Source organism: Eptatretus burgeri, chromosome 14 (genome assembly GCF_056783735.1).
Source record: "Eptatretus burgeri isolate ZD-2024b chromosome 14, Ebu_testis_v1, whole genome shotgun sequence".
Taxonomy (NCBI): Eukaryota; Metazoa; Chordata; class Myxini; order Myxiniformes; family Myxinidae; genus Eptatretus; species Eptatretus burgeri.
In genome coordinates this window covers 62,734,629-62,760,179 of record NC_140974.1, presented here as the reverse complement: position 1 = coordinate 62,760,179, position 25,551 = coordinate 62,734,629, and the positions used below count along the sequence as shown (strand labels likewise).

The window sequence follows — 25,551 nt, the reverse complement described above, 5'->3', positions numbered from 1 at the left end:
TCTCTCTCTCTCTCTCTCTCTGTCTCTCTCTCTCTCTCTCACTCCATCTGTCGCTCTCTCTCTCACTCCATCTCTCTATCAGAGATCTTTAATAGAATCCATTGTATGACAATGATTTTAATGTACTTCGTCTGGTCGACAGATAATGGTTCTCACGGACTTTTCTGCATTATGGTTTTGTCATGTTTTTTTATTTTTTATGGTTTTTGTTTTATATTTTATCCTAAATCCATTATATGTTTTTTAGGATCTTTATAAAGCTCTGCTTCATGAAGAATGTTTTTTTTGAATGATGTTATGCAAATTTTGGATCAAACGGTGATGGTTTGTCATTGAGGTATTTGGTCCAACAGAGAAATAGTGTGGTCGACTGAATGTACTGAATGTACAATTGCATGGTTGAGATGTCTCAAGAAAATGGAACTTGTTTTAATGACCATTGTGAGGTGTTTGATAAAGAATGACAGCAGAAGCAGTTCCTTCAGTTCTGGTTTGTCCCAGAATGCGTTTTAGTGGTAAAAGTTTGGGTTTGGTCGTATCATCATGACAACACGTCTGAGAGAGTATGCCGTGCCGTGGAAGGGCTCCCAGAATATGCCAAGCTGCTCACCGCCGTTGTACGTACCCCCTTGGTGCCATATTCCATTGAGATTCGCCTGTGCGCATGCGTTGTACCACCAACCACCCCGCTGTTTCGTCGCACAGTTACCTGTCATGGGGAGAGGATACAAATGAGAGGGTCTGAGTCAGCCGGGGAAACATTACAGTGGATGTCCAACTTGTGCTGGAAGGTGTCGAGGTGTAGCGTGCAACATGGTGAAACAAACTTGCCAGCAAAGGCATCGTTGTCTCTGTTTCGAGCAGAAAACGGACGTCCATCGTGCACCCCAAGTGCATCCCCGGCTGTTCCACGATAGTGACCCAGGTGAAGTTTGCCATTCTCGACCTCCGATCCCACTCGGAAGCTGCCGTACTCTGCGACTGTGTGGTGGCCGATCCAGTCCTCCAGCAGAATGATGAGCCTTTGGTTTTCCTTGCTCGTCAATGCGTGCATCGCTTGTAGGCCCAGCCAGTTTTCCCCACGGGGGGACCCGAAGCCTCGCTTATTGGGGTGGAGGAGGCCATGAAGGTGTAGGGTCAAGAATCAATTATGACATTGAATTGTTTGTTCAACTGCAAGGATTTTGTGATTTGAGGAATGCAGTGGTTTGTGCCGTCTCACCCAGTAAGCTTTCCACGGTCTGTCAAAGTTGATAGAGCCATCTTCTCTCCGCTGGATGACAGTCCATCCTCCTGGATCCCGGTCATGATCACACCAGGCACGAATGGGAGCTTTATCGGACACTGGTCGCAGCAGTGTTACGCCGCTGGTCCTTATGCCGGCTTCCCATGCCTGGTGGCAGTCTCGCCATGGCCCTGATGGGGTTGGTACAGGGTCAGGTGATGTGTGTCGTGAATATACAATCGCATACCATTGATGTGGATGTCAGGTTGCTATGCCACTACCATTGCAAGTAGAAAACAGTGACGATCAATACCATGTAACTAAATAGTATTATCAAGATCCTAATTGCTATGAAATAATGGACATTTCTTTCAACTCTTTATTTACCTCTTGGCTCTTTGGTCCTAAATAACTCTGAGTTGGATTTCAATACCTGCTTACAAGTATTTCTTAAGGACTTGCTGCTTTGCAATATGGGAAAAATATTGACATGCAGAATGATTGACTTTGTAAATCTATGGATGGTTCACGTTGTATTTTGTTGTGCTGTCCAAATACTTTTGGTAATCTGTGTGGTAGATAGTTATGGTTGTGTGTGTAATCAGCATAGTTTTCATGTGTATTTAACTGCCATTGGAATCAAAGGGCTTTATAACAGATGTTACTGGAATATAAATGGTATTATCTTTTCAAATCTACTGCAAGTCTTATCTTGTAGCTCAGCTGTGTCACGGTTAATTTGCATATCAAAATAAGCCAAGAAGAGAAGAAGATTACATGTGACGGTGTTATGGAGCAAAGCACAGGACACCGAGGTGGCGTGTTTCACCTGGAATCTGTTTCTTGCATTTTGGTTCCGACGGCTTCCGCTGAGCCGGGCGTACGTGTCCAACTGATGGTCGCTCTCTCCTTGGCCCCTTTTCAATGATGTTGGCTTTCTTCTTCTTGTTGCTGTTTGCTGCGATCGGTGGCTGAGCTGGTCGAGATCTCATTCCGAAATCGTTTGCCGGCCATGGTGCCGGCTGCCTAGTGTGGTGATGAGCCGGAGTGTGACCGGTCTGCGGTCGCTGGCGAGGTCTGGTGTAGCGTGCAATTGGCGGAAGAGGCTCGGAAACGGTGTGGCGAAAGGGTGATTGAGGACGATGTTGTCGTGGTGGAGCGTGTTCTGTGCTTACCTGCCATTGTTGCTTCAATCGATCGAGTAGGACTGAATGAGTGACGACGACTCTTAGAAGATCATTGTGCCTGCGAAATAGAGTTGGGTGTTAGGAAAGCAAAAGAATGGATGAAATATAATTCGAGGTTTGTTTTTTGTTTTCGCTTTTGAATTGTGCTTCGGAATGTTGCCATCATTTAAGCATTATTACCCACGCACACGAAGCGAAAAGCAGCATGAAGCAATTGGTTCAGTTTGGCTGTTTGTAATCGCACATGCACAGAGGAGTGAGATATATATATATATATATATATATATATATATATATATATATATATATATATATATATATATATATATATATATATATATATATATATATATATATATATATATATATTGGGCTGTCTGCCTATTTGGCAGTCAAGCAAAGTTGAAAATCTTTCCAAATGGGAAACTTGCTGTTTTTAAGGACGTCATCAAGGACACAAACAACAGGCACGAATAATTCACTTGTATTAAATAAGGTGGTGTAAAAGACGCTGCATAAACGTTGGTAAACTTCTGATTTTTTTTTGTCGACAACTGTTAAAATTACATCTTTGAATCGAGTTATATACGTAAACACGAGAACACAAATCGCCTTTTTGATACTTTCAAAACCCTTCCGTTTGGCAGTACATTGACAAAATATTATGGCATTTCACATCATCACAACCAATCAAATTTGCTGCTCACAGACTGCTGACTACTCAAGACAGCATGGGGTAAGGTGTTCTATGAACCCTCCAGTTTAAAGTGCACTTTATTGTTTCCATCATTTTTGTACACAAACTGGAGTCTAACGAGCATAACTTTGAGTAGCTTATCTTGTGGGTGATATAACGTTGCAACGGCTTGAAATTGCAACAGTTGCTTCACCACGGCCAAAGTGGATGTGGAGGGTTCAGCAATTGGATCTGGGATGACGAGGGCTCTCACTCGGCAATTCTCCCACTGGTGTACTCTCAGCTGTTATGGAGCTTATTACACTCCATCTTTTCCATACACTTGACCTCCTCCATATGTTTTTTTTTTGATAAACCTTTGCTGAGGTTATAGTGTAACCAATTAACCTTCTTGGGACAGAGTTTCATGCAAGATGCTTTAATCTGGCCAGGTTGCAGAATTCCTCGCCATTTTTGCCTTTTAAAAAATTTATTCCTGTTCACTTGTGATGATGCTATCAACCCCAAATCCACCAGAGCATTTGGCTCTAAAGATGGAAAACACCTGGACTGCAAACTGTCAAACTGGCAAGCGATACAATTCAATGAATGAAGTCAGAGCGTTGATGGAGGTATGCTAACCGCAATGGGAAGCAAGGAGAAGCTGACGTTTCTGGCGTTAACCCTTCGTCAAAGCAAATGAGTACTTCTCACGGTGATTCGCATTACTCAATCTATGGCCTGTTGATTTCATCCATTTTTTGACCTATCTACCAATGCAGATCGGCTTTACTCTTCACCAGCAAGACTCGTTCTTCATGGTACTTCATGGTGTCTAGTTTTGGGTTCGATCTCTGTCACATTTTAATACTGTAATTTATATTGTTGTTTTGGTGTCATCAGGAGTCCCTGTACGACAGAGCAGCTGGAGAGATTAAGTAGCATGGAAGAGCTGAACGACAGAGGGGAGCAGGCTGACAAATTGACAGCGTTTGTGCAAAGGCAGCGCACACACCAAGGAGAATAGATTAATTATCTGTCAATCGATACAGGGGATACAGTCAGTGAGGATAGTTTGTGGGTGGATTTGGAACGGCAAAATGAAATTGTGGTGGATTGTTCACAAGAATAGCAGAAAATGATTGGACAGATTGTTAAAAACTTTTTTTCCCCACCAATAAGTAGTTAAAATAGAAATGGTTACCCCTGTTCTAGTCCTCGCTGCAAGCCTGTGAGTCCAGCCAGCTCGAGGTCATGCTCGCCAAGTCCTTCACTCAGACGCTGTCCAACATCCCGGCTCGTCCCATCTTGCGACGTGAATCCCCCACCGTCGCCGCTGTGCTTCACCATCTCGTGCAGAAGCTGGGCATAAAGTGCCGTTAACTGTCTGGACAACTCCCGTTCCACACTGCGTAGCCTTTGAACCTCCTTCGCCACTCCGCCGCCACTTGAAGACCCTGTGGTTCTCGAAGGGGCCCAATCACCCCCTGCACCAAGGAAGCTTGTCCGCCCTGTGCTTTCGTACACCTTTCCTTTGACTCTGCCTACCATTCCTCCGGCTCCCCATGCATGTGGTAGAATTCCCAAGGCGCTTGCACGGCCCCATGGGTTGCTTCCGCCTCCTAAGGCAACGATTGGTTCGGGTTCCTCCAGCATGGAAAGCTGCAGCTTTAGGGATGCAAGCTGATGATGTTGTCTACTCGATTCGATTTGCAACGGTTTATCCTGTGGGGAGGGCGAGAATGGGAGAGGGGGAGGGGGGGATGAAACGTAACCTCTGACATTTTTTTTGTACGCATAGTTTTTTTTTGTTATTATTATTTTGTATACATAGTTGAGGCTTGTGTAAGAGCTCGTGTTGGTGCATTGAACGGATCCACGGCATTGAGCTGTGCAGGATGTGAGGCAGGGGAGCCAGCCCAGAGGGAAAAACAGTACTCTGTAAAGCTGCGAATGAAGGCCTTGTAGGTGGATATGAGTTCAGATGTGCCAAGGAATGACTTTGTACGGTGGAGGGTGCCCAGTCGGGGGCTGGCTTTGGAAGCCAGATTTGAAATGTAGTTTGCCCAAGAAAGATAATGCCTGATAGTGTGACCCAGGAGTTTCAATCACTGAACTTCCTCAAGAGTATTGAGAACGTCGATGGGGCGGGGAAGGGGTGGGTGTTGCCAGACAGTCCTTTGGGGAGAGGTCGTGAGATTTGTCAGGATTGACAGCCATTTTCCAAGTGTTTGACCATCTTGTGATTTTGTCAACTTCTGAAGAGCGGGAAGGGGCTGCAGCCCTCCCGTCTGAAGGATGAGGGATGTCATGGCACAGGGTGGAGTCATCAGCAAATAGATGGAGAGGATTTTCCAGAGGGTCAGAGAGATCATTGATGAAGATGAGGAATAGGGTTGGGCATGCATGTTGGCTACGAGTGTGGAGGAAGTTAGTGAGCCATGTGTGGAGTTGGCCTTGGATATAGGCAGAGAGGTTGGAAAGCAAGGCAGGATGCTGGATTGTATCAAAAGCATGAGATATGTCCATAGAGATGACCCCGATATCATGTATGACATTGAGAGCCTCCATACATTGTTGGGTGAGTAGAAACAGCATGTCCAGGTGGAGTGACTTGGTCTGAAACCAAATTGGTGATCTGAGATGACATTGGAGAAATGGAAGGATTTCATATCAACTGTGATGATGGATTCCACGATCTCGGTGATGAATGGAGGTAAGCTGATAGGTTTGTAGTTAAAATCCACATCCGGATCTTCACTAGTTTACGTTTTGTATCCCACTGATGGACCGAATCTGCAATCCAAACCTTACCCAAAATCCAATTGGTTTGTTCGTGTCACCTACCCAACCCATCCCCCAAGTTCCGTCATAACCCACCGACAACTTTTTGAGAAATCTTGCTACGTATCGTTTTTGGCATAATCTGTCAATGGTGAGAATCACTTAAAAAAAAAAATTATTGTGTTCAGATCCGGATTCGGTTCTGTACCAAAACCGATTCAATTCGTTCTTGTCACACACCCAAACCTGTCCACCAAATTTGGTCCAAATCCATCCGTAACCTTTTTCGAGAATTTCTGCTCACAGACAGACAGACAGAGATGAAAACATAACCTCCTTCATCTTTGGTGGCGGAGGTAATGATGCACACCAATTTTCATCAGTTTTGATTAACATTTAGGGGGTCCTCAATGAAGTTGAAGTTTTAACTTGTGGCTTGCATTGTAGAAATGTAGCATGTGTGCTGTCGGAACAAAAATTTAATAAAAGTCTGTATTTGGCATGTCGATATCATATCTTAGAACTTGTACTGGCATGTGGTCTCAAAGACACTCATGCAGTCATGAGATATCCTCTCGTCCAGATGTTGCAATTTTCAAGCAATTCCAGCATTGCTTGGAATACATGGATCATCCGAGCAATGAAACTGCAGCTGATCATGAAGAAGCAGAAGCCTCAGAGGAAGTCGAGGAAAGTGTCACTGAATGTGCTGCAAGCCATTATCAGGTCAACCAACTCAGAGATTATCAAGAACTCCTTGAACTCGCCACAACCTTTTTTTTGGTGGCATCTTTCCTTGTCAAGTGGCCTTTATAGCTCTGGAGTCCATCTTCATGTATGTAAGATTGGCCACGGCATTATATGTGCTTAAGATCAGGATCTTTAGTAAACGGTCTTAGCTCACTGGCCAGCCTGGTGTTGGCTTAGTGGTTCGGGTGGCGGCTTGGGATCCTAGGGTCCTGAGTTCAAGCCCTGTTGGCCGCTGAATTAAAATACACCAGGAGGTTGACTCAGCCTGTCATCCTTCCGAGGTCGGCAAAATGAGTACCAGCGTCCTGGTAAGGGGGGACACTGCATCAGCGGCATAGCCGCGTCCCAACCAATGATGCAACCAGCAGCCACAGGCTGCACTCGATAGAGAGAGAGCTCACTGGCTCTGAGGAAAGAGGACTCCATCCAGCTATCCATCCATTGGGGCCATACTCTGTACAGAGCGTTGGTGCTGCCGAAGCAGTCTTCTGGGCTATTGTGCACAATCCTAAACGGGTCGCTACTCCGACGCAAGATACCTGAATGGCTCAATCATCTCAGCAGGCTGGGTACTCATTTTGCCGACCTCTGCAGGATGACAGACTGAGTCAACCCCACCTGTTGTTCATTTGAACTCAGGACACTAGGATCCCAAGCCAACACAAGGCGAGAACTCCATGACGTCCTACATCTATTGTGTTTGAGTCCAATGTAGGGCGTGGTTCACTGCTGCTCGTGCCATTTCTGCTCCTTGCAATGACCTTAACTTCATACAATATCTTGTGACGTACGAGAATGTGACCGACACTTTCACATCGGCTTGTTCTAAATTTGCTTTGCATCTATGGTCTCTCAATGAGGATCTCATTGGTTTGGCATTCTTTGATTCAGCTGTATCCACAGAGTCAAAATGAGTAATGATGAAGAGAAAGGCAACCGTGCTGTATAGTGTAAAGCTGTCTGCCCACTACAAGATCGCAATGCAAGTGCAGCGAAGAGTCATCCGGCTTTTGCTTTAAAGTATCAAACTGTGGTATTCTTCGGAAAACGAATGTACTGCATACTGCGGTACGAACAGTAGGTCATGGATGGTGTGAGCGGTTTTGTAAAAGACAGACGAATGTGTGCGATGAACAACGTCCTGGAAGACCAGTGTTTTCTGCTGTCAGTCAGACTGATACGTGAGGATGGGCATGTACGGGTACAGCACTTAGTTGCCATCATGGATCTGTCTTCATGGTACTGTACACACAGTACTTCACAAAAGTCTGGGTTCCTACAAAGTGTGTTCTGAAACGCTCGTCGTCACCATCAACAAAAAGGTTCAAGTCATGTCCAAGCATCATGAAAGTAATTATGACAATATTCTGGGACCGGAAGGGTGTTCTTGTCGCCCAGTTCATTGTGAATGATGAAACGGTAACAAGTGCACCATAGTCTGTGAACCAAGTTGAGACCAACAATACACACAAAGTATGGCGGGGCCCTCGCCACTTGGGGTCATCGTGTGACATGACTATGCGCACCCACGCACGGTGAGGGCTTTTGCTCAGAACATTGAAGAACATGGTTTTGAACTGCTTCCCCACTCACCTTCCAGTCCCATGTCACATTGTCAGATTCTTCCATCCGTTTGGCCCGGTGAAGGAAGCTCTCCGAGGTCGACACTTCAGTCACTGATGAGGTCCAAGCGGCAGTGCAGGAATGGGCCAACTACCACGGAACTTAATTTAATTACAAGGACATCCGCCACCTCGTGTAGCGGTGCCTGAAATGTGTGGATGTGCAAGGGAGAGTACGTCGATGTATAATGGCCTTCCTTCCCGGAGAACCGTATTCACTTTAATTATTAAATTTACCCATGTATTATATTAGTGATTAATGGCTCATGGAGAAGGTGGTGTAAATATTTTGCATGCGGGACATGGGCATTAGGAGATGATGATGGACAAATCAATGTTGGTATGAGGGATTTGAACCCTGAGGTCCCAGTATCATAAATTATGTGCTCAAACTGGTCCATCACAAACGATGGAGCCGATGGAGTCAAAATGGAATTGACTGGTGAGAGGAAGATGTGAGGCCTGCGCCGTTCAATGGTACATGAAGTTGACTTGTTTTGGGGGTTTTTTTCCTCCCCCTTAAACTTCGCCTGCATAATTGTGGGGAAGTAAATTGCAAATGAAGAGAAATACTCAAAGCGTCCTCGTGTGAAGAACTCCATCCTGCAGCTCAGCCAAACTATGATTGACAGATGGTTAACACGTAGTGGTTGGGTGAAGATTTACCGAGAACATCGCACAGGTGCAGCCGCTGTGATCTTCCCGGTTTGCATGTTCCTTAGTGTTGAATGTGTAGGCACACCAACCATTGCCGTGCGTGCTCGCTTTCCTCCGGGGGATGCTGTGGAGACAAGACCGCACCGTTTAGCATCTTCCTCTGTACCACGAGCATTTGCAGGATTTGTTTCGAGGCAACAGTTCAAATGCAAATGTATTTGCCCTTTGTTAGTGTTTGGTGAAATGCAAAAAAAAAAGAATTTGAGAAATGTCTATTCAGTTCCTCCCTCCCTCCCTCCCTTCCTTTGGAGGACATTTATATGGGGGAAAGGACTTGCTCCGTGGAGTCGATAAAGGTGATTAGGGAGAATGAGGGTGGTGAAAATTGAGAATGGGGAAGACTGCAAAGCGAGCTCCTAATCGGTCCAAGTCGGATGGCTCGCCCAGCTCTGAACCCCCCCATGCATTCTCCCCTGAACACTTTTGCAGGTGCGACAGTCCGCTGGCTCCATTTCTGCCACCCCATTATTTCTCGAACCAAATGAGATCTGGCACATTTCATTCCGCTTTCCGTTCCACTCTCCGCTCGATGGAAAACGAGCTTTGCATGAGAGGCAGTTAGGGCAGGAGTTATTGCAAGATTGTTTGTTCGTGCCGAGGCAGATGTTGCGCTGGAGTTTAGTGGCCGAGCTTGGAATGTTCCACCATTGTGTAACCCTTCTCCCCCTGCCAAGCAATGGGTGCTGCTTACCTGTAGTTTGCGACCCTGTAGGTGTCTTTGTAGTCTTGCGCCGAGGCAGTTATGGCGATGGTTAGTGCCCACCACAGTGAAAGCGCGCCCATCCTGTCGGGCACGCGTTCGGAGAAAGGAAAGCGTCTTTCTCAAGGATCACCCGGAACGCCGAGATGCCCTCCACTGTCACACCGGTTCCCCATGACGTTTCCTTCGAGATATACATTTGATAATGCGGGCACCATGCCAGGCAGGGCAGTGGAAAGGAGGGATGTCCTTGCAATTGCTAATTCCAAGATGTTATACATCTGCTGATGTTAATACTCCAGGGGTGCTCGCTTGGATAATTTGCTCTTGACAGGCTGTCTTTGTGTACTTTGATTCATTTGTTTTTAGTTTGCTCCGTGGGATTGAGGCCAACATTTTGGCTAAATGAGTTTGGCTTATTGAGTTAACGTAACGGAGAACATTGAGCTCCGTTTTGCAGGCAAGACCATGAGTCACATGAACTTGTGCCAGAAACGTTAACCCCTCCAACCCTTCCCATCCCATCCCCCCCTCCCCAATCCTCCTCTTCTACACCCAGACAGGACCAGAAGGGTTCCTTTCCCTACCCAATAATTTTTTCCTCTTGTGCCGTACCCCCTGCTGTGCCAAAACATATTGTTCTCGTTATTTATTTATTGGCTCGATGCAGCCTATCTTATTTGCAGGCAAATCTCTCTATTTTATTTTATGAATAAACCTTTCTCATTGATAATTATCTTTGGCCGCAGGTTCATCATGCAGGAAATGTTTTTTGGAGTCACATTAGTCCTTTAGTCGTCGCTTGAATATTATAAAAAGTACAGATACATAATTGGAGCTCCGAACAATTTGTCGGAAAAAAAAAAGGAAAAGAATTGTTGACGTTCGGCTCCTTTTAAGAGTGCAGCCGTGCTCATTAGTCTCGCTTGTTCCCAAAGGACAGGATAGGCTATTGTAATCTGAGTGCACGCGTGTGCGTGTGTGTCCGTCCATGAGTTGCGAGCAAAATTATGGTGAAAAACAAAATGTTTACTTGAACATAGCTACTTTTGGGGTTGCTGTCGTGCTTTCATTGCCATGTTCCGCATTTTATTGAATGAGCTGGCAAGGAATTTTCAGCAGCATTAGTTCAACCATACCTACGATGTAGTTGGAGTAAGAATGGTACTGTATATAGGCCGCACTCTTCTAATCCAGGCACCTCGAACACTTTATTATCTGAAAAAATATCTGATGTAGTGTTTCCTATTTTTCAAACAGCCTGATCTCTGACATCTGGTTTGGATTCCGTCCCGGTCACTCGACTCTGGACGTGCCGCTGCTCCCGTCAGCAATGGTTGATGTATGTTACTTGATCTCAAACAAGAGGTCTTTGGACAGTCTCTTTGGACAAATCTCTGGCCTTCGACACAGTCTGGCATCCTGCATTTCTCGCTAAGGTCTCTGCCGGTGGCATTCGAGAACACCTTCCTACATCTTTCTGACTTCCTCCACTTGCGCAGTCGATGCCTTGTTATTAATGGAACTCTCTCCTCGCCTTTCCCAATGGAGGCTGGATTGCCACAAGGCGACTTCACATTCTCGTACATTACTTCATCCTTCTGCTACCCAGATGGCAGCAGTTTCACCGTCTACTTATCTGGAAATGATTCATTGCTGGTCTCATAAGTGGAACATCTTGGAAAATCTGTCTCATCGTGTCATTTTTTTTATAAGGATCGTCATATGAACCGTCCTATCCCTTTCCATAGTCTGCCACTGGAAGAGGTTTGGTCTCTTGAACTTCCTAAGCCTCACAATCAGCCATGCCCTGTCTTGGGCAGACCATGTTGCAAAGCCAACCACTGACTGAGCTTCCTCCATCATCCCAAATCTTTCCCAGGAATAAATAATTTGAGCTATTGACAGTCTACAAGGCCTTTGTTTTTAGCTGAATGTAGCACTACTCTCCCCTATGTGACGGTCCCCCAGCAAAACATCTGTGTTTGTTGGATTCTGTGGAATCTAAAGCTCTCGACATTATAATCTCCCATGATGAGGCCGAGGCACAAGACTCATCACAGACAGGTCTGTGGCCTGCTTCTTTTTTCTACCTGTCTCCCCCCCTTTTCCTTCTGGCAATTTTTTTTTATTCCTCACTTCACTCGTATGTGGATCCACCTTCTAGGGACTTCCTTAACACTCTTCCCTCCAGGACTTCAAGCAAACAGTCCACTGCCATCTCACTTCATCTCGTATCCTGACCAATAATTTGTATTTACTCTCATTAGGCCTCCCCAACCCAATGCTCACACGAGGAGGTTAGTGTTTCATCCTCTGCTTTCTCTCCTCTTTATGTATTTTTTTCTATCTATTTGTTCATTCCCTTGTTTATCCTGTCCAACTCTTTCCCCACTGGTCAGTTCGTCCTCTCCGTCACCTTGCTCTTCCATGAGCCTCGATCTTGTAAAGAAAAGAAAACGTAATCTGTGCCGGCACAGCTTTTCAAACGTACGACTGGAAGAGCGAAATGTTCTGTGCACGAGGGAAAAGAGGAAAGGAAGGATGTCCTTGCAATTGCTAAATTTGGATCAGAAGCTGATGTTACTCCCCGCTAAATTATTTAATAACTGGGGCGAAGGGATGGGATGGTGGAAGAGGAGACCTTTGTTTGCGGTCAACCTTCGATCATGACTTCGTGCCGTCGTGCCACTCGTCTCTCGTCTCGGCCGATTGTGAGTCGCTGTCGGTCTACTCCCTCGCTTTGCCTCTTGATGCAGATGTGTCGTGAAGATCGCTTGCCAATCCCAAATTATCTCTGCCTTGTCAGCTGTCTCTCCTTGGGAGGGAGGCCATTTTGGTCATTGGGTTTTGGGGTTCTGGTAAAGGGGATAAGTCAATTGGATGTTTGTTCTGGGGGGACAAAAAAGGTTTGTGAGGCATACACGATGACGATTGATTTATTGTATTATCACCACCGTCATCGGAAGGTGGACGGAGGTTATGTTTTCACCTCTTTCTGCCTGTCTGTCTGCCTGTCTGTTAGCAGGACATCTTAAAACGTTGTGGATGGATTATGACAAAACTTGGTCGATGAGTTGGTTAGTGATGAGAACAAGCCGATTCAATTTTGTTTGAGGTCTGGATGTATATCTGGCCTCGTGGGATACAAAACTTGAATTGTTCAGCCTTGCTGAGGTTACTGAGTGCCGTTATAGTTGTTGCTATTATTATTATTATTATTATTATTATTATTATTATTCTTATTATCATCATCTATTGCCGATCATTGTTGTTGGTTTTAATGAAGCTTTGTTCCGAGCCGTTAAGGTGTACGTACCGATCAGAAACCTTCATGCTTTTTAAAGTTGAAGGAAAGTTTGTTTGATTTGCTTACACTAACTGGTCGGGCAGTTGAAATTGAGGGACACGTTAAGTGAGTGAAACAGTCCTTGCATTGCTGGTTTAAAAGTTTTATTATTTATTTATTTATTTATTATTTATTATTATTATTATTATTATTATTATTATTATTATTATTATTATTATATTTTTTTTTTTAAGGAAGTTATTAAAGAAAATCGACATTGGTTGGTGTTACATTCTGAAAAATTTGATGCGATCGTCAATCTCACAATTACTGCACATCAGGGTGGAATTATATTTCGTTATTTTTGGTTCTTGTCGGTTCTTGTTACTCGGCGATTAATTTTTGTTTTTCGACATCAAAGCTTGCATTCGATCCCATTTCGATAGAATCGGTAGAAACGTTAAATAAAATCTTACCTTCAAGATCAAGTGGAGTCCAGCCAGGTGTGGCGGGTTAGCTTTGGCCGTGGTACGCTGATGATGATCCCAGCTTTTGTAACACGAAGGAAATGTTGATTTAGTGAGTTGCTCCAGCAGAAGGTGCCATGGATGCTTCTGGCTGTATTTTCTGTGCACGTTTCCTCTTCTCTGCCACTGCCGCTTCTAGGGCAGCATGTTGTTGGTTTCTACTTTCCCTTACCACCCTCCTCCCTCGCTTCATTCCACATCCAGGCTAGTATTGCACACGCCCATTCTTGTCATTGCGTTTATTTTTTCACTCTCCTCAAAATGACTCCAGCTCCGTCATTCCCCCCTCCACTCGCATCTCAACACGCCCTTCTGTCCTCTATCCTTCTGGCTTGGATCTCTCTATCTTTCTCTCTCTCTCTCTCTCTCTCTCTCTCTCTCTCTCTCTCTCTCTCTCTCTCTCTCTCTCTCTCTCTCTCTCTCTCTCTCTCTCTCTCTCTCTCTCTCTCTCTCTCTCCCCCATTGGTATCTAGCTTCTATGCTCTCCTCTACCACTGTCTGATATTTCTGGCTTCCTCATTCTCCCACCTCCTTGTATCCCTTTGACTCCCTTGCGCTCTCTTTCCCCTCGACTCGAATCCCTCTACATGCTCCCTCCCTCACTCTCCCTCTCCTTCCATCTTCCTGCAGACTCCCTCACTTTTCCCTCTCCTTCCACCTCATCTCACATCCTTCTGCAGGCTTCCTTACTTCCTCGCAATCCTTTGGCTCCCTCTCCCCCACCCCCGTCAATTCCTCATCTCCTTCTGATTCCCTCAAGCTCCTTCCTCTCTTGTCGCATCCCTCTGGCTCCCTCGTTCGAACCCCCACGCCCCACACCTTACACCCCATCTGGCTTCCTGCAACTACCCTTATCTGACAATCAGGCCCATCTCTTATTGCATCTGATCAGAGTTGGAAAATGGTTTCAGAAATTTGAAATTTCTACAATGACTTTTTAGACGCGTAGAAGCTATCTTGTGTTCCCAGGCGTATGATTATAAAGTTGGTGCACAGTTTTGTTTTGGAAGAGGGTCCAGTTGTGCTGTTGTGTATATATGAAATGTTGTCAATTTATATCTGGTTATTACAGTGTCGAGTATTGTGACAGAGTGGTGACCTTTCCATGGTTGCTTCTCGACAACAAACATTCACACCTCATCATGGGTGATCTATGCTCTAAAAGGTTTGGGACAAGGAAGAAAGATGACGACAGGGTGTGTGCACACAAAGGGTTACTGCGTGTCTGACTGTCTGAGCGCATAATTCTCAGGGTTTATTACCTCCGCCCATGAAGGTGAAGGGGGTTATGTTTTCACCCCTCTCTGTCTGTCTGGCTTTGTCTGTCTGTATGTGTGCAGGAAATCTCAAAAAGTTATGGACGGATCCGGAAGAAACTTTGTGGACATGATTCTTCGCCATTGAGAGATAGGGCCGAAAACGATATATAGCATGATGTTTCAAAAAAGTTATTGGGCCCGATATGTTCTCATGGATCAGACATTGCGTGGCGGAGGTATGCGCTCCACCGAGTGCCCTTCTAGTTGCATCTGTATTTTTAAAGTCAGCCTCGCTCTGTGATGTGACTTGTCTTTGTGCCATCGTCATATTTATTCTGTCGATTGTTCTGAATGTCAATTAGAATGTCATAAATATGACGAACTGTTCAAATGAAAGCTGTTTTTAAAAAATTTATTTATTTGTTTATTTCTTTTGCTGCTCTCAGGATCATGATGCTTGTACTGTTGTTCGTCTTTCGGCTGCTCCCGTTAGGGGTCGCCACAGCGGATCATCTGTTATGATCCGCATACTGATTTGGCACAGGTTTTACGACGGATGCCCTTCCTGACGCAACCCTGGTCGCCTCGTACGACACAGGGATAAGGATTGGGTTTCGCCATGATTCTGGGCTGCTCTACACCCTCTCATAGCACGGCCCAGTGCAGAGCTCCTGTCCTCAAGCGATCCTCCAACCCAAGCCTCCAAGTAGCCGGATTACAGGCGCACGCCACGACGCCCGGTATCATGATGCTTGTACATGTTATATAAATGCAGGCCAAAGAACAAAGTGCAGAGTGGACAAATCAAGAGGGAATTGAACCTGGGATCCCTGCAGCATCAGGACCTGTATGCTCGGATCGGAACAATCAAACCGGCCGACCCCATTTACCTTTCCACATAAACCAAGCGTTTGCCAAAGTCATGTTTTAATGATGTTGTTTTTGTCCTGATTGGTGAATTGTGAATCCCAGAAGTGCAGAGACAGACAACAGAAAGACGCGGACGAGTCTCGCAGAAGACGTCCTAATGCTGCAATAAGCACTTTGCCGGTCCCGAGTTCGTGCTTGCGTTGAGTGCTTAGCTCAGGGCTGGCCCTCAGCCAGCATTCGAGGTGCGAGGGAAGTTGATGTAACCGTTGACTGGGTTACTGGAGCTTGCGAGGGAGCTGAAAGTTGAATTTAACCTGATCCCTTTCACGGGTCTGGCGTCACCTCCGGCTGGATTTACTCGATTCAGAAACAACAGCTCGAGTAATGGTTCACGTGAAATGTGACGTCTCCATCGCCGCGGAAGTTCACGCGGATGCTGAGTTTGTGACCGCTGTGAGATTGGCTTGTATCCATGGCAACGGCTCGTTTTGTAGCTCCATCCTGCTCTTCCCTGCTGTCTTCCCTCATTTTGAGAGGTTTATCTTCAGGACGAACTTGAACATTTTTCAGTGGATTTTGTTGAGGAAATGGCAACATGGTTACACTTGTCAAACAGGTGCGCGGATGAGCCGTGTGTGGCCGACACAGGCCATGACTGAGGTCGTTCTTCTTGTCCGAAACTTTTAAAAACCACTTTGTTCTTTCTTTCCTTTTTTTTTGCTACTCTGCTGCGCATGGAATGTAATTGTTATTTCTTTGTTTGTTTATTTATTTATTTCATGGATGCAAGGCTCATGGAGTAGTTTGTACACATCACGTGCAGGACAAAACATTGGGAGACACTCGTGCACTTTCAAGGTAAATTTACAAGGACTTTGGTGGACATTATACAAGCATTTTGTGTTTGGGAATTTAACTTGTGTTTTGAGCACAACGAGCCTGGTGGGTGTGGGGGAGAGGGAGGCGGAGGAGGACGAGGAGGACGAGGAGGTAGGGGTTCACATTGGAACACCAACACAACCCAATTCAACCCGACTGTCATTCTGGTTTTCGACTACCCATAAAGGTCCAGGGACTTTTTTCCCCCCCACAAATATAATTCCTAAGTTTTTGGATAATATCCCCAAGTGCTTCGTGCCAGTTTTCCGATGCACTCAGTAGTTCTGGGTCATTGGCGTTCCAATTCCTCCCCTTTCCACGTTTAAAACCACTCATTCGGGGGTCTTTAAATGTCTCCTGGGCTATTTTAAAAAAAATGATCTCTTCAGGGTTTTGTTTCATCTTGTGCTTGTTGGCGAAGAAGGTGCCTGTGGTATCTTGATTAAGGAATTGAGACTGTGAGTGCAGGAGAACACCAAAAATGTAAGTGTCTTGTCAGAGCTTGGTTTGATGCAGCTGTTTCCAGTTTTCCATCGCCTTGCCTGCCCGTCGGGCAGGTTTCCGGTCCTCCATTGCCTAGATTCAGCGGTGGCAAAATGCCTCTGCCTGGCCTGCTGCGTCGGCCAATTTCATGCCTCTCCCAGTCATTTTCCATGCCTGGTCTGTCCGTACAGACGTGGAGCCGCGGTGCGTCACGATGCCTGACCGCTGCGCCGTAGTGGAGCCAGATCAAGTCGGCCTGCGGTATAAGCATACCGGAACAATTCCTTGTGTGTCTGGAGCTGCAGTTTATTTTTGCTTTATAACTTGCATATTGACTCAATCTGAATGGTTGGACCTTTTATTTGCTTATAATATTTTAAAACCTTTTTGTTATGCACTGTTTTCTTTTTTTGTGACAGCAAGCGGCTCTCATTCGTTTAAAGCCATCGGCCCAGTGATGGGGCATTTCACTCTGTGGAGTATATGATTAGAGTTGCTGATGGCTGTTGCACAGTGGACTCATCTGAATGGGTTTTCAGACTCATTTTGAAGAAATTGTCTTGTGGTGGGACAGGGGGAGGGGTAGTGGGGTGGGGGAGTGGAGGGGCACTTTCATCAAAATTTATCTTGGACTTCATTTTGAGCAGAGAGACCTCGCACGATGAGACTCATTACGAAGGACGGTGTTCCGGGAAAACATTGGTTAAACAGCTGAATGAATTGTACGATTTTATTTATTTATTTTATGTTGGTGTATGCTGACATCTCGTTGAAATTCATTGCAAAAACTCTTTCTATCAATGAGGCTTCGGCGTCATCTGCAGAAGTAAAATGGAATGTGTGTGTCCAGCTTCCTTTCTTCTCTCTTTCTCTCTCATTCCATTTGGCGCAGTCAAAAGTAGACTTTTTCTCAACGTGTTCACCATTCTGGGTGACGTCACGACATTCTGGCGGGTGCAGCTTCAAGGCCAATAATCCTGGGATTGTCTCCGTCGATGAATAAAAGAAGCGTCGTCCCTCCGTGTGTCCTGCTTCGTTCTGAAGGGTTCCTGCTGTTGTCGAAAAATGACAATGGTACCGTCGGAAATGTAATAATAGATTGAGTTGGAACAAAAATTTGTGTGTTTAATCCAAAGGGTTGCCTCTTTTAAAAGTCCATTTTCTTTCGGATTGAATAAGAAGTGGGAATGACAGCTTGATGGAGAGGTTCCAACGGTAACATTTATTATTCCATAACAGCAGGAACCTTTTAGAAGGACAAAGAAGGAGCCACAAAATTACATGCAGTAAGTAATGTTTCTCGTAGAAATAGAAAACTAGAGAGTTGATTGGACACGATACCCCCACACAGTGTTCAAGTATAAACTTCAATTTAAATAATGATTGAAAAAACAAACAATCGTTTTCAAAAAAATTCTGTAAGTTTAGCACCATTGAAGCAATCTTGTACACCAGCCTTATACACCACCATTTTTAACATGTCTAAGTACTGTTAAACTGGAGGTTCTTGTAAGTAACAAGAAGGCAATTTGTGTTCTTCAGTGTTTAAGTGTATAGTTCAATTCAAATAAAATAGAGATCGTAAAAGTCGTATGGAAATATTAATTCCAGAAGTTGACAGCCGCTGACGGTGTCTATCACACGAACCTCTAACACGTTACGTTAGTTCTTCGTGCCTGTTGTTTGTGTCCTTTATGACGTCCTTAAAAACAGAACGTTTCCTGTTTGGAATGATTTTCAATTTTGTTTGACTGCCAGGCTGGAAGACGGACTGAAAAGTTTATCTCGCTCCTCTTTGTACGTATGCTCGATCGGGACGAATTCGGAACCAAAGTACTGCTAAACTGCAGGTTCGTTTTCTGATTCATGTTCAAAATATAGCCATTCGATTTCAATGAGTTGTTCCTCGATCATAAACTGATGTTTGTGGACAGATGGATGGACAGACAGAAGTGAACCAATTGCTTTACCCCGCTTTTCACTTCACATGGGGTAAATATATACATGCACACCGAAGACAAACGCACACAAACAACAATGGATAGACACGCAATAAATTGGTAAAGTACAACTTGCTGTCTTCTGATTCAACCCGTCAGCGAAGGCACTTCTAGTTTATTCTGTTAGTCAAGTTTTTTTGTTGTTGTTGTTGTTGTTATCGTATGACCCTCCCGTCTTATCACGTGCCATACCATCCTATCAACCATCCTTGACTGGTATATCCACTCGTATAATACATTTTCATTTGCAACATGCAGTGCCTTTGCCTTTTGTTTGTTTTGGTTAGATTGCTCAGTTGTACTTAACGAGCATTTATTTATTTATTTATTTATTTATTTATTTTAACCGACATACGGATAGCATTTGGACTCATGATGCATAAACCTTCTGATTTATCCATTGGTAAACCGAGGTGCCCTTCTGTTGCGGCGTCATCACCTTCCATTGTTTGATTTCACGTGCCAAATGTTCCCGCAGGAATCTTCCTGTCCGATCTGATCTACATCGATTCAGCATATCCTCCGTCGGACGGCATCATGGAGAGCGAGCAGCGTTCCTTGCACATGAACAACATTCTCCGCACCTTATCTGACTTTCAGCAGTCTTGTCACTTTGGTAACAGTCAACGCATTCACTACTTTTTTTTTTTTTTTGTTCTCTTGCTCAGATCCTGCACTGTTCCATTTTTCCTGTAGTGGCAGAGACGAGTGCGGAGCAGCTTGACACAGATGGTTTTGATTTTTATTTTTTTTTGACATCTGCTTCATTTGCTTGTGTTTGAGGCACACAGAGCATTTGAATTGAGGAAGTTGTTTTGTACGTTGGTTGCAGCTTATGTGCTCGGGGATACATGAGAATAAATCCAACACAATGGAGGACGTCCAACATTTTTGTATGGAGCAGTTTGGCTATTAGAAAATATGTGTACCGCGGATCTGTCATGGCTCTTTTGTTTTCCAACTCCTTTTTTTGCTTCCGCTTGGCACCTGATGCAGGATAGGTCACTTTCCTTGCCGATAGTATTTCTCATCCGTCGTCGTCGTCGTCTTCGTTGCCGACGTTGGAATGAGGGTCCCATGTGTTAGTTTCGGTTTTTTTTTACCTCCGGCTGGGCCAGAAAAAGAAAACATCTGCTTGTCATTAATACGATAATGACTTTGTTTAGATTGCCCACCCCCATCCCGTCCCTCCCCCGTGCATGCCCTCGAAGGTCAGCAAAAGTTTAGTTGTTCTTTCATCTGCATAAATGTATTGTTTGGACTGATCACGTAAGTAAGTAATCTGTTTATCGTTGCTGGGCCCTCTCTTCTGGTTGAGATTGATGACCATGTTTGCTTGCTTGTGTTTCTTTGTGTTTGATGATGTTTTCACTCCTGGCAACCATTTGACACTTTCCATTGCGCGGTCCTTGTCACTTCGTCCTCCATTGTTGCCAGATCACCTTCCGGTTTTGAGCCACATCCAGAAGTACTTGCGTTCGGTGCGTTACATCGAGGAGCTGCAAAAGTTTGTCGAAGATGAAAATTACAAGTGAGGAAAGTTGATGCCTTTTTTTGGGCCTTGTGTCGATGTCCAAACTTTTGTCTCGGTATCTGTGCGTGTTTGTTTCTCTCTTCTGTAACCTCAACCTCCTTGCTCTTTGTCTGCCTGTTGCCCGACCCACAACTCGCACCGCGTGACCGGCTTAGTTTTTGGAGCCGACATTGCTTTGGGTATTGTGTTGTTGTTGTCGCAGCGTGAGAGCCACGAGTGCTCGGTTTGCCATGAGATCGTATAATGAGGCACTGCCTCCAACTTTCTCATGTAGTTTTTGCTACGACGCAATGTTATTACCTGCGAGGAGCTCGTTTGATGGAATTTTATACCATTTCTATCCGAGAAAGGTAATGGTAATAAGTCTTTACCATTATGGCAAGGGCGTTGTGATAATTTGTATTAATCTTCGTGTCCTGTTGTACCTGAGCCTTCGACCAATTTTTATGAAACTTCAGTGGCCTTGGTGGATCTCCAAGCAGGAAGCTATGCGTTTCTCTGAACTCGTGTTCAGACACACCTGTTACTCCAGCTCTCACTGCTTTCCTGAAGCCAATTTGCTCTTGATGTTTGTTCAATCTCTTCCTGATCGAGCCAACTACGATTCGGCAAGCTGATAAAAGGGCAATAAAATGTGTGGTTGAAGTGAAAGTTGAGCTTTGTTGCATGCTGTAGAAAAACAAATCCTCGTAGTTGTTCCATTTAAATTTACTTCCTCAACCGATGGTGAACGGTGGTGATTTGTTTTTTTTCACCCCGTCTGTCTGTCTGTCTGTCTGTCTGTCTGTCTGTGAGCACGATATGTCAAAACGTTATGGTCGGATTCAGAAGAAATTAGGTGGACACGTTGGGTGTGTGACAAGCACTAATTGATTCGATTTTGTTGAAGACCTGCGTCTGGATCCGAGAATGTTTTTTAATTTTCTAATTGATCATTCACCATTGAGAGATAGTGCCAAAAATATGAAGCGCGCTATCTAAAAAGAAGTTGTGGACGAGTTATGACAAAACTTAGCGGATGAGTTAGTGAGGTGACGATAACAAGCCAGTTCGATTTTGGTTCATGTCCAGATCCGGATCCTCCCTATCAGTGGGAGACAAAACTTCAACTGTTCAGCCTGGTGGAGGGATGCGCTCTACCGAGTGCCGTTCTCGTTCTTCGCACCTCCATAGCCGAAGACTTGTCTGGCCGTGCGTTATGTTTCTGGGTTGTCCGTCTGGCTGTGTGTGCGCATGCGTATCAGATTTTTGTGACTGCAACGACGTGTGAACTACTGAAGGGATTCCATACACACTTGGCACGAGTATGGACTGCATTACAAATATGAACCGATTCAATCTTGGGTTGAATTTGTCAAAGGTCGTTTGAAAAGCATTTTGTAGATCATAACTTGAGTTTGAAGCATCTGATGGTTTCTCTCTCTACTCTCTCCCTCTATCTCTCAATCTCTCTCTACTCTCTCTCTCTATCTCTCTCTCTCTACTCTCTCTCTCTCTCTCTCTCTCTCTCTCTCTCTCTCTCTCTCTCTCTCTCTCTCTCTCTCTCTCTCTCTCTCTCTCTCTCTCTCTCTCTCTACCTCTCTCTCTACCTCTCTCTCTACCTCTCTCTCTACCTCTCTCTCTACCTCTCTCTCTACCTCTCTCTCTACCTCTCTCTCTACCTCTCTCTCTACCTCTCTCTCTACCTCTCTCTCTACCTCTCTCTCTACCTCTCTCTCTACCTCTCTCTCTACCTCTCTCTCTACCTCTCTCTCTACCTCTCTCTCTACCTCTCTCTCTACCTCTCTCTCTACCTCTCTCTCTACCTCTCTCTCTACCTCTCTCTCTCTCTTGCTCAAGTGACCTTAAATTGAGGTCAAACAACAGTGGGTTTACATCTAACATGGGCTAAGTTGGCTATATCCATTGACGCATTCACATCAAGTTCTATTTTTTTTCTGTTCCCCTTATAAATATGTGGTTCATCGGTTTTGGATCCCATGTCCGGAGACCTTTTAAAGGTACAGCTTTGTAGGTGTGAGACCACATGACCTGTCAGCAGCATGCTTGGTATCTTCACTGCCATCACATCATTTGAGCCGCTCGGCACGTGTGCCTAGTTTTCCACGACGCAGTGGCAATGTTGGGCCGTGCCTCAAGTCCGCAAAGACTTTCGGGGAAATTTGATCAAAAATTCGAATAAACCTCACTGCTACCCTCGCCATCTCAGGGCACTGCTACCCATAAACATCCTTGGTTCAGCACTGTTGCCATCGTCTCTTGTGTCCATCTTGCCTTCCTCACCACAGTTACGGACTTTCGCCACTGTAACACCAAGATTCCACGAATGCTGAACTAAAATGCAGGATATCATCAATCCCTCCGCCGACCACTCCTTCCATGTTCCGTCGTCGTCACATTGCAAAAAGCCGTTCTTCTATAGCTGACCAAGCTAATGGTTGTGTGCACCTCACATCGAGATGCACTTTAACGAGCCGTCGGCCTGTTTGGTATCACAGCAGCCGATCTGTATTTAAAGGGTCGTATCACTTCTGCAGCATGTTTGCAGCGAGCCCCCAAAACACGCAAACACCGATTCATATTTCAAAGGACGAATCTGCCCAGTTTCGATCCCCCAGTGCACGGATCAAACATCCGATATCGATGATCATTCATCGAGACGATAGGCAAACGTATGGATTATGCCAAGCTGTAAAACGTCTACCTCCATTTCGCTCGTCCATTGTTACATATTCCAGACTCTTCTGGTTCACCACAACATGATCCATCTGAAGGTTCCCCTGTAGATACCTTGTTGCGACTTTTATTTCCGAGTCTATCAACTCCCACAATTTTCTCGCACATTAAAAGCCTTCACATGTTTTTAATCGGCCAGCCCAGTGCACTCATCAACCCACTCATCGGCGAATAGCGACGGGCGGTCCGAAGGACATGGCAGACATCCTCGCCTGCAAACTCTGTGTCAAGTTGAGAGATGATGAATTGCATTAAAATTAACAAAAGTTACTTTCACTGGAACAGCCGTGATCGCTCCAATTAAAAGTAAAACGGAACTCCGTCGAGCGCATACCTCCCTCAGGCGAGACAGTTTACGTTTTGTATCCCACTGATGGGCCGGATCTGCATCCATACCTGAACCAAAAATCGAATCGGCTTGTTCTTGTCCACCCACCCAACTCATCCACCTAGTTTTGCCATCTGTCTGTAACTTTTAGAGTCGGCGTGCTATCTCCTTTTCAGCTCTATCTCTCTAGTGAAGAATGACTTTAGTAAATTATCGAATCTGGATCTTCATCAGAGTCCAATCGATTCGTCCTTGTCACACACCCAACCTTTCCACCAAGTTTCATCCGAATCCGTCAGACAAATAGGGGTGAAAACATAACCACCGTCTCCCTTCGGTGGCGGAGGTAATTACCCATCGATTTATGATATTTGTCGAGTCTAATCAAAATGCAGAACGGGGATAAAGGTTCAACCAACAGTGGAACAGAGTTGTAAGCAAAAGGAGAGTCGGTATATTTGGTCTGGAGTAGCTCAGAGGTCGAGGTTCACCTGATTATAAAAAAATTAGATTGTGCGCATTCGGCCGACTGTGTTGCGTCGTGACCATTTCACGCCGGATTCGTTTAGCGTTGTGCAGAAAATTCTTGATCTTGTGATTTCAAAAGGATGTTTGTTTTCTACATGAGCAGCTAAGGCTCATGGGAAGACCCTCGCACATGTACAATCGTGCAGACAGAGGCACCAGGCAACTCAGCACTTACTTCCGGCGACACTATCTTATGGTGTTTCTTTTTTCCACCCTCTAGTCTGCTGGACTCGGCCACGATTCGAACCACCGACCTCCCAGATTCAGAGCGGACACTAACTCTTTCACCACTGAGTCTGGTTTCCCGCCATTAAACCAAACAAAGCCGCAAGTTAGCTTTTGTCGTCCTGAGAGTCTCAAACACATCAACGGCTCTCACTCAGATATATCCTCTCGTGCCCCTTTTAAAGTGAACTGAAAGAGAAAATTCCCCGTAATTATTGTTGAGGCAGCCACATCTTGCCCGCAATTCGCCAAAATTCCACGTGACATCACTCTTGTGTTTTGCAGACAGTCAGGGATGTATGAAGGCAAGATGCCCCTGCTTCCGTAGAAATTGCTGGGAAATGTACTGTTTTATCCTGAGGATGTAAAGTGAAGCGAATTGATAATTACGCATTGTAGTAATTACCAGTTTTTGCAATCTCCCCCTTGTTTCGGTTTACATTGGTGTTCCTTTTCACTGCCCTGAATGCAGGCTCTCCCTCCAGCTCGAGCAGGCCAGCTCGGTCGTGCCGCGCCTTACGTCTCCGTACGAGAGCGTCACCGGTAATCTCTTGCACGTGCTTTGTTGTGCAGAAAATTGTTTTGTCACAGTTTGTTTAATCTGCTGCTGAATTCCAGCAGCTTTAACATAAAAAAAGTCTGTTGCCATTCTCAAACGTTGTGTCCCAAAGGCACCAATCTCTTATACCAGGCATACTGACTTGCTGGGGGAGGGGGCAACGGGGGAGTTGGGTGGAACCTTGGGCTTGCGCCTGTTCTTGACTGCAGCTATGGACGATGCCTACATTTATGGAAGGCCCTTGCTGTGTTGGGAACAGGCTGCACGGAATTACCAACGTCCCCCGAGCAAGCTCAAAACAGAGAGTTGTGCAGTCAAAGGGAGCGTCCGTCGACTCCACCACCTTACTTTACGACCCACAGCTGTGGTCATCGTAAGAGTCGCAGCTTGAGCTATGGGTGAGGTTCGGATGTTTCATTACATTTTGTACCATTGCCTTCCTTGATCATGTTTGCAATGTGCAGGTTGGTGCAATGTGCAGGTGGTTAATTATTATTTTTAGAGTTGTAGGCGGCAATTGGGGTATTGCTGTGCCACGGCCTCCTAATGGGAATGGTTAATCTTTGGTCACAAGCAGGTTGGACGGTTGGTTTATTCCCTCTTTTGGTGTCATTAGGTGTGTGATTTGGTAAATCCGATTCCACACTACAGGGAAACTGGTCCAAACGAGAAA

General features: G+C 45.2%; 2 protein-coding genes across 8 annotated transcripts in view; one reads left to right on the top strand and one right to left on the bottom strand.

Annotated features, from left to right (window-relative positions):
- Positions 1–25,551, top strand: part of LOC147013384 (ras-specific guanine nucleotide-releasing factor RalGPS1-like) — a 108,963-nt gene that overhangs the window by 37,251 nt on the left and 46,161 nt on the right. For all 6 annotated transcript variants that reach the window (XM_085855165.1, XM_085855164.1, XM_085855162.1 and 3 more), the window contains 4 exons: positions 19,447–19,584; positions 20,406–20,499; positions 24,792–24,862; positions 25,138–25,276. In XM_085855165.1, coding sequence (XP_085711291.1) covers positions 19,447–19,584; positions 20,406–20,499; positions 24,792–24,862; positions 25,138–25,276 — 442 coding nt within the window. The remainder of the gene's footprint in view (positions 1–19,446; positions 19,585–20,405; positions 20,500–24,791; positions 24,863–25,137; positions 25,277–25,551) is intronic.
- LOC147013385 (angiopoietin-related protein 2-like) lies at positions 477–13,651 on the bottom strand. Of its 2 annotated transcripts, XM_085855157.1 has the most exons (8): positions 13,427–13,651; positions 9,653–9,745; positions 8,911–9,025; positions 4,293–4,813; positions 2,055–2,470; positions 1,223–1,416; positions 832–1,102; positions 477–709 (listed from the first exon to the last, which is right to left on the bottom strand). In XM_085855157.1, the coding sequence occupies exons 2-8, from the start codon at positions 9,742–9,744 to the stop codon at positions 510–512; spliced, it is 1,809 nt and encodes a 602-aa protein (XP_085711283.1). In that variant the 5' UTR covers position 9,745; positions 13,427–13,651; the 3' UTR covers positions 477–509. The 2 variants fall into 2 exon arrangements, with proteins under 2 accessions (XP_085711283.1, XP_085711285.1); XM_085855159.1 differs by lacking the exon at positions 13,427–13,651 and having other exon boundaries at positions 9,653–9,759.

Bases quoted from the DNA above. Each gene is read 5' to 3' on its own strand.
- LOC147013385 (XM_085855157.1), bottom strand. From the start codon at position 9,744: ATGGGCGCGCTTTCACTGTGGTGGGCACTAACCATCGCCATAACTGCC. The intron at 1,417-2,054 runs GTGAAACACGCC...CAACCCCATCAG, and splicing joins ATGCAAGAAACAGATTCCAG to GGCCATGGCGAGACTGCCAC. The intron at 710-831 runs GCAAGTTTGTTT...TCCCCATGACAG, and splicing joins AGACAACGATGCCTTTGCTG to GTAACTGTGCGACGAAACAG.